At 33.9% G+C, this 15,513-nt stretch overlaps 3 protein-coding genes across 8 annotated transcripts; all 3 read left to right on the forward strand.

Annotated features, from left to right (window-relative positions):
- The first annotated feature begins 1,930 nt into the window (after positions 1–1,930).
- On the forward strand, positions 1,931–3,569 carry LOC123215092 (UDP-glycosyltransferase 13). The gene has a single exon (XM_044635148.1). The coding sequence runs from the start codon at positions 2,018–2,020 to the stop codon at positions 3,428–3,430; it is 1,413 nt and encodes a 470-aa protein (XP_044491083.1). The 5' UTR covers positions 1,931–2,017; the 3' UTR covers positions 3,431–3,569.
- Positions 3,570–3,700: 131 nt separating this feature from the next.
- On the forward strand, positions 3,701–7,405 carry LOC123215093. 3 transcript variants are annotated; one of them, XM_044635150.1, is made up of 5 exons: positions 3,701–4,003; positions 6,029–6,118; positions 6,212–6,308; positions 6,556–6,723; positions 7,112–7,405. In XM_044635150.1, exons 1-4 carry the CDS (start codon positions 3,943–3,945, stop codon positions 6,710–6,712), a joined length of 405 nt encoding a protein of 134 aa, XP_044491085.1. In that variant the 5' UTR covers positions 3,701–3,942; the 3' UTR covers positions 6,713–6,723; positions 7,112–7,405. The 3 variants fall into 3 exon arrangements, with proteins under 3 accessions (XP_044491085.1, XP_044491084.1, XP_044491086.1); XM_044635149.1 differs by lacking the exon at positions 7,112–7,405 and having other exon boundaries at positions 6,556–6,967; XM_044635151.1 differs by lacking the exon at positions 7,112–7,405 and having other exon boundaries at positions 6,571–6,967.
- Positions 7,406–8,126: 721 nt separating this feature from the next.
- Positions 8,127–15,437, forward strand: LOC123214824 (protein GDAP2 homolog). 4 transcript variants are annotated; one of them, XM_044634821.1, is made up of 15 exons: positions 8,127–8,269; positions 8,542–8,981; positions 9,610–9,687; positions 9,986–10,041; positions 10,525–10,644; positions 10,754–10,824; positions 11,249–11,342; positions 11,528–11,731; positions 12,606–12,857; positions 13,204–13,312; positions 13,462–13,529; positions 14,500–14,569; positions 14,645–14,719; positions 14,823–14,914; positions 15,111–15,437. In XM_044634821.1, exons 2-15 carry the CDS (start codon positions 8,664–8,666, stop codon positions 15,184–15,186), a joined length of 1,683 nt encoding a protein of 560 aa, XP_044490756.1. In that variant the 5' UTR covers positions 8,127–8,269; positions 8,542–8,663; the 3' UTR covers positions 15,187–15,437. The 4 variants fall into 4 exon arrangements, with proteins under 4 accessions (XP_044490756.1, XP_044490755.1, XP_044490757.1 ...); XM_044634820.1 differs by having other exon boundaries at positions 8,149–8,296; XM_044634822.1 differs by having other exon boundaries at positions 8,220–8,981; positions 14,832–14,914.
- The last annotated feature ends 76 nt before the right edge of the window (positions 15,438–15,513 follow it).

The raw sequence follows: 15,513 nt of genomic DNA on the forward strand, positions 1-15,513 counted from the left end.
TTTATTTTGAGTTTTCATTCGTTAACTTTGAAAATCTCATTTACCTACCTACAAATCTGTTAAATTAATAATTTAAAGAATAAAATTATCATTTTATCTGTAATATTAAAAATAAATTAAAAATTTATCTCTTTTTTTCTCTACCTCTAAAAACTAACCGTTTTCTTCTAGATAAAGCTTTAAAAAATAGCATTTTCCCTACTAGAGTTTAGTTTTCAATCCCCAACGTCAAATCTGATATCATCATCGACAATGAAGCTTTCTAAAGATATCACCATGCTCCAATGGTCTCTCTTCCTTCCTTTGAAACGTTGATTGACGGAGATTAGGGCGAAAAAAACGAAGATGACGGTCTCGTCTTTGTCTGAGAAGACAAGACGAAGCTCTTCGACTTTTTAGCTCAGATTTTGACTAACCAGCATTCTAGAGGAGGGATGAGAGACCACCGGAGTATGGTGATGCCTCTGGAAAACTTCATTGTTGGCGATGATATCGAATTTGATGTTAAAGATTGAAAACTAAACTTTGGGGGGAGGGGGGGTGAATGCTATTTTTTAAATTTTGGTCTAGGGAAAAATAGTTGGTTTTTAAGAGTTAGGAGGGAAAAAAAAGATAAAATTTTAAAGGGTTAAGATTTCGTTAATTTATCTATTCATGAATGAGTAAATGAAATTTTTAAAGTTAACGGGAAAAAACATGAGAAAACAATATATCTTGGGTGGAGAATAGTCCTTTGGCCATTTATGTTCAATGAGTTCGCAAGTATAATTTTAAATGTTTACAGGGTAGGGGATCGTTGGTCCCCTCCAAATTTTAGACATTTGTCTGCAAAAAAAGTTTTTTTAATTTAAAAAATTAAAAATTAAAAAAAAAAATTTGCACTCGAGAGAACTTAAAAAAATAAAAATTTTTTAATTGAATTTGAGAAAATTTGCATCACGAGGCTTCGCCACTTATTTCTGGACATTTTTTCACCAGCCACATGCTTCCACCATACAACCACGGGTTGGTGCAGCGTGGCTAGTACCGTGGCCTAACGCTGGTGGGGGCATCTGGATATTTTTTCACCAACCGCATGCTTCCTCCATACAAACAGTCACCAACCACATGCTTCCACTGCTCAACCACTACCAGCAAGATCAACCAACTACTAGTCTGCTACCATCATCACACAAGAAGTCAGCAGCTTTGTTTGAATTTCTTTCTCTCTCGTTCTTAATTTTATCAAGTTTTAGTTTGATTAGACGCTGCAAGTTTGTGTTTGATAATTCGTTTTTTGCCATAGTCGATGATATTGAATTTGATGTCAAAGGTTAAAAACTAAACTGTAAGAAAGAAATGCCTTTTTTTAATATTTGACCTATGTTGCATTTTGCTGCTGCTCATTATTACTGACTGAATTTTCTTCACTAGTAATGAACAAAACAATCTTTACATGCCCCCTAAGTGTTGTGATTTTTGAAATGGACAAATTGGAAGCACTAAGACACTTGGCCGGAATATATAATTAATTAATATGTGCCTAGTGAGCCAATGATTGTTAATTATAAGTTCCCCTGGAGCACGACCAAAATCATCCAGGTTTTTGGGCTAAACAGGAGTAAAGAAATGTTGTGTCAATCAAGCTGGCATGAACGCCAACGCTGGGTGTTCCGGCTAACCGGTTTTTCACTGTTTTTAATTTAAATCGGGATTTCGGTTAACTGATTTTTAATTTAATTATAATAATAATATAAAATTATAATATAAAATTATATTTTATATTTATTTTTTAATAAAATTGAAGATAAAGATAAGTTGATATTTTCATAAATAAAGTGATAAAAATATCTGGAAAATAAAAAATATAATATAATGGTATAGATAGACCAATTTTGTGGCCGATAATTTTAATGTCCTGCAAATGTAAACAGTCCAAGTCTCCCTCTATATATGTGGAGGTAGACAAGAAAGACTGGCAACAGCTCTTCCTTACGTGATTTCTCTCATCGAAGTTGACAATTTTCAGTCACAAAAAATGTCAGCTTCAGATGCACTCAACTCCTATCCACATGTAGCTCTCGTCCTAAGTGCTGGAATGGGACATCTAACACCTTCTCTTCGTTTAGCTGCAACCCTTGTTCAACACCATTGCCGTGTCACTGTAATCACCACTTATCCAACTGTTTCGGTTGCCGAGTCTCGAGCAATCTCTCTTCTCCTCTCTGCTTTTCCTCAGATCACTGAAAAGCAGTTTCATCTCCTTCCTTTTGATCCCTCTTCAGCCAATACAACTGACCCTTTTTTCCTCCGTTGGGAAGCTATTCGCCGTTCAGCTCACCTTCTCACTCCTCTCCTCTCTTCCATCTCTCCTCCTCTCTCTGCTCTTGTCACTGATTCTAGTTTGGTTTCCTCTGTTGTTCCAGTTAGTGCAACCTTAGATCTACCAAACTACGTCTTATTCACATCATCAACCAGAATGTGTTCTCTCGAGGAGACTTTCCCAGCTTTTGTTGCATCCAAAACCAATTTTGATTCGATTCAATTGGATGAGGTTATTGAAATCCCAGGCTTTTCCCCGGTACCCGTTTCATCAGTCCCTCCAGTATTTCTAAATTTAAACCATCTCTTTACTACTATGCTCATACAAAATGGTCAGAGCTTCAGAAAAGCAAATGGGATATTAATTAACACATTTGAAGCACTAGAAGGCGGCATCCTTCCCGGGATTAATGACAAAAGAGCTGCAGACGGCCTTCCACCTTACTGTAGCGTTGGACCACTTTTGCCATGCGAATTTGAGAAGACAGAGTGCAGTGCACCTGTGAAGTGGCTTGATGATCAACCAGAAGGATCAGTGGTGTATGTTAGTTTTGGCAGTAGGTTCGCCTTGTCAAGGGAACAAATAAAGGAGCTTGGAGACGGATTAATAAGGAGCGGGTGTAGATTTCTTTGGGTGGTGAAATGTAAGAAAGTTGACCAGGAGGATGAAGAAAGTTTGGATGAGTTGCTTGGTCGAGACGTTTTGGAGAAAATTAAAAAGTATGGGTTTGTTATTAAGAACTGGGTGAATCAACAAGAGATATTGGATCACAGGGCTGTTGGTGGGTTTGTTACTCATGGTGGGTGGAACTCATCGATGGAGGCCGTCTGGCATGGAGTACCAATGTTAGTATGGCCACAGTTTGGGGATCAGAAGATCAATGCAGAAGTGATTGAAAGGAGTGGGCTGGGAATGTGGGTCAAGAGGTGGGGCTGGGGTACACAGCAGCTGGTGAAAGGAGAGGAGATCGGAGAAAGAATCAAAGATTTGATGGGAAACAACCCGTTGAGAGTGCGTGCCAAAACTTTAAGAGAAGAGGCAAGAAAAGCTATTGAAGTTGGTGGCAGTTCTGAGAAGACGTTGAAGGAGCTCATAGAGAATTGGAAGAAGACCAGTAGAAAAACTTGATGGTTCATGAATCATGGCTCCTTGATATCACAGTTTGATCACCGGCCTGCTTTCCCTTTTATCTTCTTGTTCCTCTAGTTTCATTGAATATGTAATAAATCAAATCCTGGTGGAATTGATAATCATAATCATTAGATAATTAACCTGTCTGCAAATTTTAATTTATGTAGATGAAAGTCATTTGTTATTTTTAAACACATGCAAACTACTGAATTATCTGCATTAGAGCCCAATAGCAGGATGCCACAAGTGCTTTCTATGGAATTTGGATTGGTTAATAACAACCGTTTATTTTCCCATCTTATTCTCTCTCTCTCTCCCCGGCCAAGAGAGAGGGTCCAGTCGTGGTTTTCTTCTCCACACTTCCGCCTCTCTCATTCTCCAACTTGACACTCTGCGCAAAACCCAATAATGTTCGTAACAAGATCCCATCTTTCCCACGTGGATGCGATAAAAAATTCCAAAGTTGCTCCACTTGTTGTTTGTCTTCGTCTTCCACACCATTTCACGTGATGCGCTACTCCATTATCCCTCTGGCTGCTTCAGCTGCCATTCTTCCCTCTTCAAGCCCAGGTAATACATTGGATATTTTTTTATTAGGGATATTCAAATTTTTAACATTATTTTAATTTGTGTATATATATATATACTATTTATCTTAAATTTTAAATAAATATATTATAATAATAATCTATTTTTTTTAAATATTCGACTCATACAAATAGTCTTTCTCTTTCTCTTTTTTTTTTTAATTTTTTTTTTATAACTTTGAAATTATACTATAAAAAATAAAATAAGTATTTTAAAATAAAATAGATGTTTCAAAAATAAAAAAAAATTGAAAAATAAAATAAATTTTAGATTAAAAATTTTAAAAAATAAAGATATAAAATAAAAAAATAACCCACTGCAATCCAATCATATTTATTTAATATCTTATATTAGACCTTATCTATTATGATTGTCAGATAATTATTGACAAATATAATTTAGAAAATTATTTGATAAAATTTAACTGAAAAAATAAGGAGATAACGTTTGGTGGGGTTTAGCTGAATGAAATGAAGGGCTGGCGCCAACTCTTGGGGACAACGCCAAGAGTTGGTGTACTCTGAATAAATATTTAAGATTTTTTTTTTCAATTCTTTCTTTTGGATTTTTTCACCCTTGGGCTCCACTGCATGAATAAAATACTAAAGAAAAATAAAATTATTTATAATATTTTATTTTAATTGTTCCCCATTTATAATATTTTATTTTAACAGAGGCATTTGAATTCATTTTTCCATTAAACTTGTATGGGCCTATTACATAAAGAAAAGAGAAAAAAAAATTAAGGGGAGGTGGTTGGCGTGCCAAGGGTTGGCTTCGTTTGAAAATTTTTTAAATTTAAATTTTTAAATTTTATAATTATTAATATAATATTATAATAATTTTAAATAATAAAAATAATATTAAACAATATTAAACAATCTAATAATATAAAATTATAATAAAATTAAATTTTATGTGAATCTACCATATATTATTTAATTTTTAATTGTTCATAAAAAAATACATAACGTACTGACTTAAATGTGAATAATTTTATTATGAAATCTTTGTAACAAATGTTAATTCTTTAAATAAATTTAACAGTTTTCGTCTCTTTCTCATTGGAAGACTGAGGAAAAAGAGAGAAATAATATTCTCTCTTTCTGCATAAGTTACATCAATAGAAATATTTTAAAAAAATAAACTACTGTTGTGATATTTTTATTTAAATTTAGAGATGAATGATATAAATATATACACGATAAAAAAAAGAAGGTAAAAATTTCAATTTCTCTTATTATTATTGGTGTTTCCAGCGGTATTATATCTTGTTGGGTTCTTGCTTTATGGAAGAGGGACCAACCATTCGAAGGGCCTCTCTACAACTACTGATGTGGTTAGAATTACGGTTATTTCGTTCTAAGTTGAATAAAATATTGGTGAGCAATTCAATTACTGTTAGGTCTTGACTTTACTTTTCTGGTATTGATGAAGAGCAAATCAACTGTTTTTTTTTTATTTCTACAAGTTTTGTATTAATTAGTTTTAGTTGGGACTTCACTGTCATGATAATAATAACTGCTTGCTTGCTTGCTTCAGGCAAAATTCTGAAAATACCTTAATTTATTCAACACTTGAGCTGTTTCCCTTGCATACCAGTAGCATTACTTAAAGTAGAAATGTTAATCATGTAACAAGTAATATGAGTATCTACACTTTTAATGGGATTTCCCCTTTTACAATTTGGCATGGAAGATGTTAAGCAGATATTGTTCATTCTGGAGAAGATGTGACAAAGCATTTCAGTGATTTCACTACTGATTTTTCAGTGGCTGTCTAGATAATTAACTATACAATCAAATTTAAAAGACCTGAAGTCAGGGATTCATCAATAGGTATTATTGCTAACATCCTCTGGAACAAAGCCAAAACCAATCAAAAAGATGGTTTTTGCATCGTCTTATTATTGCTTCTCCAGCCTCTGGGAACTTAATGTCTATGGAGGCTAATGAATTTATGAGATTTGTAAATGTAACTGATCATTTGGGTTTCTGAGTTTTTCAGGTAAAGCTGGATTTTTGTCTGGATTTTCTGGAATTGAGTCAGTTCCTGGTCCTGAGTTGCCTCAAATCGACTTCCTAAATCGCTTCAAAGGTTTGATCTCCCAACTTGGTTGTGTGATTACCAACAAGTAGTAAATTCAGTTCTTGTTTGATAAAATAGACTGAGTTGAAACTCCTTTTGCAGAGGAAAACCAGAAGAAGTATGCAGAAAATGATGCAAGATTTAAAGAATCACCCCTGCTCAAGAAGCTGCTAGGGAAATCCAAGTTGAATAAAGAGAAGTAAATTCTTGGCTATGTAACTTATGCTCTATTTTATGCTCAATTGTCAGATGAATCCACTTCAGACTCAGTTTTGCATGTTTATACTAGAGCTACTTTCAGATGCAGCAAGTCACAACACACAATATCGCCCTATAAGGCTAATTATGTTGATGGCTTCCCATTATCAAATGTAGATGAGTCCATTTTTATAGTAATTATGCATGTAGAAATCATATGAAAACACTAAATGGTAATGTTACTACAGTATGGAAAATTTCAGGGACCGACTGGAGATTGAAAACAAGTACTGCTTGAGTGGGGCTGAGTGGGGAGTTGGTGATTGTTCAGCGGAGGGGATGTCCGCCGAGAATAGAGAGAAATTCATTGAAATGCTGAAACAAAAGGCTGGAGTAAATGAATGAGCCATTTCTAGGTAACAATTTACTGGGTTAGCAGTATGTAGTGACAAATCTGCTCCTGGAATATCAGTGTTCATATAGTTTCTGATAGGAGAATGGTACTCATTTTTTTCCTAATCATTTATGTAATATGAAAGAGATGATATGAATTGACACTAGTCTCTGATAGAGAGTGAGTTGTGAGTTCAGTTGTTCATAACTTATTTGTTAAGAGCATAATTTGACTGGATCGATATATAGTTCAATCTTCTAAGTTCATCTTTGATGGGGCAACTTTCAGGTGAATGTTCTTCAACTTGGTAGGTGACAATGGTGTAGAAGAAATTATATTACAAATTGTTTTTTCCTTTTTTTTTTTTTTCATAAAACATTAGTGATCTAAAGCACAACTGGTTTTTACAGTTTTTACCTCAACAAACAGATCTTAAGTTGAGAAAGGGTGTAATCCCAGTTTAGAAGGGCAACTGAGAACCATGAACAAGAAGAAAATGTTGACGAGCACAGCTTTGTTGCCATGTTCCTGTGCTTTCATTTGAAAATGATGCAGTTTGACTTGATCCGCATGAAATTTTTTTTGAGACAACTCAAGCGCTAGAAAAATAACTTAACAGTGTCTTTTATGGTAAAAACATTACTGTAATACTGTATTTATCATTTGGTTTAATTTGAACTGACATTTGGTTTGATTCGAACTAAGTTCGATTTGAAACTGTAGTTTGATAATTTAATTTAGATTCAGCTTAAATTCTCTTTTTGACGACATTGTTTTCTATCGGAGATATCATTCTTTATATCAATAATACTATTTATCTCATTTGTAATATTATATATACCATCGATATCACTAATCATCCCATCAATGAGCTTTCAACAAAATCTTTGGTCAGTTTAAGTTTGATTCAAATTAATCGTAATAAAATCGAGTCAAATTTAAGTCAATTCATGTTCAAACTCTATTTGGTGCAAACAAGCCCGGCATGTGATTGGAATTAGTGGTTAAGCAATAAGCACCAACAATGACTTTCACTTAAAATTCTAGTTCAAGGGAAGTTGAGATTAGATTATTTGTAAGATAAAATTTATAAAGTGGCAATCCGATTTGAGTGGGATTTTTCCTTTGAAAAAAAATTATAATTTTTATTTTATTATAGATATATTTGCTTCATATTATTTGTTTATTAAATTTGTAAAAAGATGTTTTTTTCCTATAAATAGATTATGTTGTTTCATTTGACTGATATATTTCAAAAGTTTTGTAATTTTTCTATTACGTATTTTTCATGAGTCTGATTTTCTTAAATTAATTAATTATTTATTTATTTGTCTGATAAATTTGATCCATATTTGCACCAACAGGCAACAGGCAAAGGCAACAGGGTCTACATTAATGCGTAGAAAAATAGTGGGTGGAATTGGAAGTCTGGCTCAAACGGCACAAAAGACAAATTCCAATTTTAACTTGACGTATCATCGTGAGCTTGCAATAATAGTTGTTATTTTTCACGCTTAAAGTATCAAAATTAAAAGCTCATTTACGAGTATTCAGATTTTCAATCACTGGTGTGCTGTCTCAATTCTCATATTCGGGTTTTAATTTCATCCCGATACTCATATGTTTCAATTCTACTGAAAATTTTCATTTTAGGGTTTGATTAGTGCGGTTAATTCAATTTTCTGTGTTGATTAGAATTGACTTATTTTTTCTGCTTAATTTTTAGTTGGGAATGAGAAGCCTTTGATTTTGTGTTTTTTCCTTTTGAAAGGACTCGTTATCCTACGTTTGTATGTGGTGATTTCGATTTTGATGTAGGCTCTCTCTTTGTTGTTTTCAGGGTGACTTGTTTCGATTAGTTTAGTTTCGCATTTGAAATTCATGTGGACGATTGAAAGTTTGAGATTCTGAGAGGGAATTTAGAAGTTAGGGAAAGACACATTTTAATTGGGTGGGCCAAAAATGTATAGGACAGTGGCCACAGCCACGCCACGGGGTGGGTTACCGAGTGATAGTGGGGATTCTGTTGTTACTTTGGATCAAGTTCCTCGGTGGAGTGATGCGGAGCACAGGTCTTCTTTGGTGTATGAGAATGACGATCCTTCGTTTTCTAATTCATATTTCCCTGATCCCTTAACGTCTCCATCCGGGGCAGAAAGTAGTACCAATGGGATGATTTCTAGGTTTCCTGTGGATCATGAAATTAACTTGAAAATATATTTGTGGAGGGGAAATCCCTGGAATCTTGAAGTAGATGCTGTTGTAAATTCTACAAATGAGGTGAGCAGTTAATACTTATGCATTCTTGTTTCATTTGAATCTATGATGATGACTTGTAGACTATGTTTCTCTTTCTAATTTTGTTCTATGATGATGACTTGTAGACTATGTTTCTCTTTTTAATTTTGTCTCCTTGTGACACCTGGCATGATTTTTGGTATGTTTGTGTTTTCAGAAAGACTGTAACTTCTGGATTTGAAGTTTTTTCCCCTGAATCATAATCCATTATAAACAGTGTAGATTCATGCTCTCAATGTTCAGAGTCAGGCTCATACTGCTGACTTTAGTTTGTAATTTTAATCGTTACATTGTGAGTTTGCATAACCATCTCTTGAAAGTTCCTTTCATAAGGAGTGGTTATATAAGCTTCTTGACTTGCCAGATAATGTTCCAGGAAGTTCTTGCCGTTTCATCACATATAAGGAACATCTATAGCCAGTCTTTGTTAACTTGGTATTTAGTTTAACTAGGAAATTCAAATTTGTGGAAGCTGATTTAGTTTCATTGCTATTCACCACTTAGTTTAGAGTCTGGACAAGCATGAATTATTGGTAAATGGGATAGTTAATAAGATAAATTAGCTAGTTAATATTTTATTTTATTCAGTTCTTCTCTGGATTGTCAACAGAACTTGGATGAAGCACACAGCAGTCCTGGTTTGCATGCAGCTGCTGGGCCCAGTCTTGCAGAAGAGTGTGCTACGCTGGTATGTTAACTGTAAATGTTTCATTCTTGGATTCTATGCAAAAATTTTCACTTCACTATAATGTCAGTGGTACATGGTCATATGGCTTTAGTCGTGGGTGCCGAATTACATGCTACCCAACAACTACTTGTAACTTTAACATATTAAAACAAAAGATGTATTGTGGTTTGCAAGTGCATATTTAAAGAGGAAGCATGTCTCATTTGAAGCTTTCTATTGTGTCTGATTACGAAGGAACAGTATAAATGTAGAAAGTGAGAAGTGGAATTGACATGATGTACTTTCTGTTTCTTGATAGGGTGGATGCCGGACTGGGATGGCGAAAGTAACTAATGCGTACGATCTTCCTGCTAGGTGGGTAGATTGGAGGTTTTTTCTTTTTTCAATACATGTGTATTAGGATAAGAGAAAACATATTCAAGTGTTTAGAAGTTCATTTTTGTATTCTCTCTCCCTTCAAACATGACATTGCACCTTTATTGCTATACATTGTTCATCTATTATTAATTGAGTCTATGAAAATGCTTATGCCTTATTGTAGACTGGGGAGTCTTCATTTTTAGAACATTCCACTAATATGTCCCTAGATTCAGATCTTGCAATTAGTTGATTTTTCTTAAACTCTACCATGGGCATATTTGGTATTTCATGCCATAGCAGTCTGTTGTACTGTGCTGCTGAATGTTGAACTTTAATATCTGTGATTTTCTAGTTATATCTGATGTGCTTCGTTTTAAACTCCATGGCTTATTTCACTATTTATTCTTCAAGTTCCAGATTCATGAATTTCTGCATTGCTGAAAACTGATTGATCTTTTTCATTTAATGATATTTTAGGAGAGTTATCCATACTGTTGGTCCCAAGTATGCTGTTAAATATCATACTGCTGCAGAGAACGCTCTTAGTCACTGCTATCGGTCTTGCCTGGAACTTCTCATTGAAAATGGGCTTAAGAGGTTATTTGGTAGCAAATAATATGTTGTTTTCTTTCTTCCAGTCAGTATATCTGTTGTGCTGCTACAGTTGTGTAAATTTGAAACTCCTGTTTTATGTGCATGAATGCAGCATTGCTATGGGTTGTATATACACAGAGGCTAAAAACTATCCACGTGAACCAGCTGCACATGTGGCTATAAGTAAGAAATTGTCCTTGTGTACAGCTCTTGGTTATGTTAACATTACAGATTATAGTGAATATATGGGAATTGCTAGAACTGAATCATGTATTCTGTGATACTAGGACATTTAAATACAGATTTGTCATTGCAAATGCTGCTATTGTACAGATTGTTATCATAATTACTAATTATCAAAAGTTTAATATCTTTTTCTTATGTAGAGTCAAGCAAAAATACTGTTTTAAAAAATGATGTCATTTGATGAAGTTTTACAAATGCCATTGGTGATGTAATTGCTCCAATTATCTTTTAGGACTTAAAAAGATTTGCAAAATAACTTTTGTTAAAGGCACATAGGTCATGTGCATTCGGTAGTGATTAGTGGAGTGTTTTTATTCTTATTCATTATCTCCAATTCATCGTTTGTTTGCTGTATCTTCAGGGACTGTACGGCGGTTTCTGGAGAAACAGAAGGATATAATTACTGCTGTTGTTTTTTGCACTACAACATCATCTGATACAGAAATATATAAAAGGTATAGTAATGTTATATATTATTTTAATTACTTGGCAGCAGCAAAATATATGCCTTTTCTTTAAATGAATTTTCATAATTCCTTATTTGTCTTGTGGCATTTGCTGTTATTTCTGTATTTGATATATTTTAATATTTATTACGCTAAAGGTATTTTCTCATAGTACTATTACATTCACATTGTAGATTGCTTCCTCTTTATTTTCCTCGGGATAAGCATGAGGAGGAGGTGGCCATTTCAAAACTTCCTGCTGATGTTGGGGATGAGAATGGTGAGACAATTATAGATGAACGTAAAATTAGAATAAAGACGTTACCCAAAAAGACTCCTCTGAAGCCTCCACAGGCTCCAGCTGAACTTCCAGTCAGTGATGTTGGCTTGATACGGAGGTCAGTTAATTACTTAATCATACAACTTTCAATTTTGTGAAATATCTTTTGTTTTAATTTTTTGTGATAGATTATTAATATTTGGGTGAGCTTTGAGATTTGTGTGTCATGGTTTACTGTGCTATATTAATTTAATTTCTTCCTTCTTTTTTCTTACAATTATATTTCATAGTTTAGTAATATATAAGGGCATGCATAGATGTCAGGAGTATTTTACAATTTAGTCCTCACTTCAGTTTGCTTGTGTGCTTGTTCACGAAGCCATGCACTATTTAGGCTGGTTTTATGTCTTTCAAGTGAAGTGTCTTGCAGTTTTTTCTGCTTTTTCTGCAATCGCACTTTTTTGATGAGGCAGCATGCTGTTCAAAATACACATAGAGGAAGCTCCAGCAGCTCCATATTTTTAACAACTTTTGAACCCTTTTATCAGCATAGTTGAGACTAATTTTAATTTGTGTCATTATCAAAGCACATCGGTTCACTATGTTGCATTAAATCTAAACCATTTTAAGGGTGTTGAGCCAATGGCTATATAAGATATTCACTCCAGGAGTCTGTATGTGTACAAATGTCAATTTTTTCAGAAATTTGCACATGCATAATTCACTGTTGGACTATTACTTGCTCTAGAATGTTTTAGTTTTCAATTGGAATGGGATTTTTGGGATAATATTGATTTTTTTCCTTGGTTTTGTTGTTTTCTCTGTAAAGCTCTACTTTAGTTAGTTGTCTTTTATCTTGGCCATACAATTTTTTTTTTTGAATTCTTTGTTTCTTTTTTTTCGTAACTCAATACAATACAATCTTTTACTGTTTTAATAATGATGATAAAATAACAACCAAATGACTCAGTGGGTGAACATTGTTTTCATAGGAACTCGTCATATTTGGATTCATATTTGGATCCTGCCTTTATGTCCTTAATGAAAGATCCAGATCAGAAACGCAAGGAACAATGGGAAAAAACTGCTCAAGCACAACGTGGGTGGAATTGTGCTAAAATGCTTGGATTTGGTGACCTTGGTGGACCTTCATTATCTGTTGCTGAAGAATACTCACTTCATTCAAGATACCTATCTAAGGCCAATTCACTTAATCTTTCTGAAATCGCTGAGATGAAGATTGTGTAAGCATTTCAGTCATTTTCTTTTGGTTTACATACTGACTGAATATTTTAATTGTTTTTCATCTTTATCTGCATTCTGATTGCATGATTTTGAGATAGGAAACTGAAAATTACATGATTAAATAATTAAATAAAACTACATGATTTGGTTCTCCATTATTAAGTTAACTGAGGTAGATTAATTAGTGGTGGTTGTCAAAATTCAGATAATGATCCATTTCTATTGGATGGCATTGTGAACCTTTTTTATGAACCAATTTGTTTTCCTTGTAAAGAGTATATGAATTCTGGTTTGATGGTCTTATGGTGCATATAACATTTTGTAACTCTGTTCTTTCTATTTCAGTTACCGTGGTGGGGTAGACATTGAGGGACGCCCTGTAATGGTTGTTGTGGGAGCACATTTTTTGCTCCGTTGTCTTGATCTTGAGCGTTTTGTACTTTATGTTGTGAAGGTAATTTAGTTACAAAGTGCTTCCGTTTGACCCATTTTACTTGTTAGCATCTATGGAAATGCCTCTCATCCTAATTAATTTTTCTTATTGACTTTTTAATTCTTGTCAACAACTGGATGTTGATCTAAATATTTTAATTTTAATTTCAGGAATTTGAGCCCTTAATTCAGAAGCCTTATACTATTGTGTACTTTCATTCTGCTGCATCTTTACAGCTGTAAGTATTTTTTGGTGAACTTGCTAACATGCATATCGAGTTTGGGTTGCAATATTGTGTGCCTTTGCCTGTTGAAAAGCCAAGTAAATTACTGAGAATTGTTCATGTTGATTTAGATTCCTTGTCAATTTAATGTATTTTTTAGGTGCTAAATTGTGTCGAGGGCAAGCTGTTTATGGTTATTTTGCACCTTTTTCTGCTACTATATATCTATAAAATTAGGACAATATAAATTGTGTGATAATTATAACTTTTAGTGACTATGATGCGTGTTATTTTTGACAAAATATTAGTACAAAGGAGCAGCTTTTTTTCTCATGGTCAGTAAAGTGTGATCTTTTGATCATGGTTGGAGAAGGGTTTATGCCTTCTTATACTTCCTTGTTTTGTCTTGTATAATCGATAATGGTGGGAACTGAAACAATCTGGCAAACCATTTTCATGTCCTTCAATGTATGTTATAATTATCAAATGGTTGTCTTGTACTCATTAAAATTTTTTAAGCTTTTGATTTTCCTTCTTTCCTAACATTCTGATTTTCATCATGATCTCCTTGTTGTGCTAAGAAATCCCTGAGTCCATTCCTTGAGAACAGAACATAAACCAGGTAGAAAGCAGAACAATCTTTATGACCGAGCATAGTTGGGAAACTGTCAAGAAGTCGAACTTAACATGCATTTGAATTTGGTAAAATAGTGGGAATAATAAATTTCTTTTGAAGTTTGTGTTTAGTTGACTAGTTTTCCATTTTCCTGAAGAACCTCATTCTTTGTGAAGTTGTTTGCTAGCATTATGAATTGTATTTGGCCTTGGGCATTTAGATTTTGAGATTCAAAATTTATGTTAATAAATAAAGCTCTTCATAACAACAATTCAAAGGGGCTGATGTGGAGCTGTATAACGCATGTCACAGTCCTTAATCTTTACAGTCCTATTTTGCTTATCTTGTTTTTGTTTCTGTAATAAACAGCCAACCAGACTTGGGATGGATGAGAAGATTACAGCAAATACTTGGTCGGAAACATCAACGTAACCTGCATGTATGCAACTAATAATCCCCTTATTAACAAAACAAAGCTAATCTTAATTCTGATTGCACTATGTGCTCTATGTAGGCAATTTACGTTCTGCACCCTACTTTACACTTGAAGGCTGCTATCTTTGCAATGCAATTTTTAGTGGATAGTGTGGTATGTCTGAAACTGTTTGTCAAACATTAGTTGAAATGTGAACTTTGAAAGTTTAGTAGTTTACTGCTTCTGAATGTTTTGGTAACTAATTGCTATTCCTTAGGTGTGGAAGAAAGTGGTGTATGTTGATCGGCTTCTGCAGTTGTTTAGATATGTTCCTCGTGAGCAACTGACCATCCCTGATTTTGTGTTCCAGTGAGTCTTCTGGTTCTTTTCTTTTTGGGCATTCACTTTTGTTTCCATTTACCGAAGAATGGGCACTCTTTTGCCCCGTGTGCAGTTTTCACGTTTACTGCACTCATAGCACCTTGCATACTGTTTCCTTATTCCTTGTTTACAGTCAGAACAAAGGAAATAGGATTATAATGTTGTATTTATGTGGTTGATGCAGGCTTGATTTAGAAGTGAATGGAGGAAAAGGTCTTATCGTGGACCCAAGAACAAAATATGTGTATCAGCGGCCTTAGTCCCCATGATGATTAAAGCTGTAATTTGCCATTTTGTATTTAACTTTAAATGTGTTTAGCAGGGGAGGTCTTTTGTATGTTGGTTGTTAGTCATGTAAATTTGGGTCTGATTTCTGATTTGTAGCGTTATATTTGTTCAGCAATTAGTGTCTGATGGTGAAAATAAGCTTGTTCATTTTGTATCATGTTAAATTGGAATTGGATGATTTTCAATAAAAATAAATCAGAGCTGATTTGAGCTTTCTTTAATAGCTACATGGGTTTTATTTGTTTATTTTCAGATTATTTTTAAGATGAATATAAAGTATCTTAATTGAATGCAAATTT

The sequence above is a fragment of the Mangifera indica genome, chromosome 4, assembly GCF_011075055.1.
Source record: "Mangifera indica cultivar Alphonso chromosome 4, CATAS_Mindica_2.1, whole genome shotgun sequence".
In the NCBI taxonomy this organism is placed as follows: Eukaryota; Viridiplantae; Streptophyta; class Magnoliopsida; order Sapindales; family Anacardiaceae; genus Mangifera; species Mangifera indica.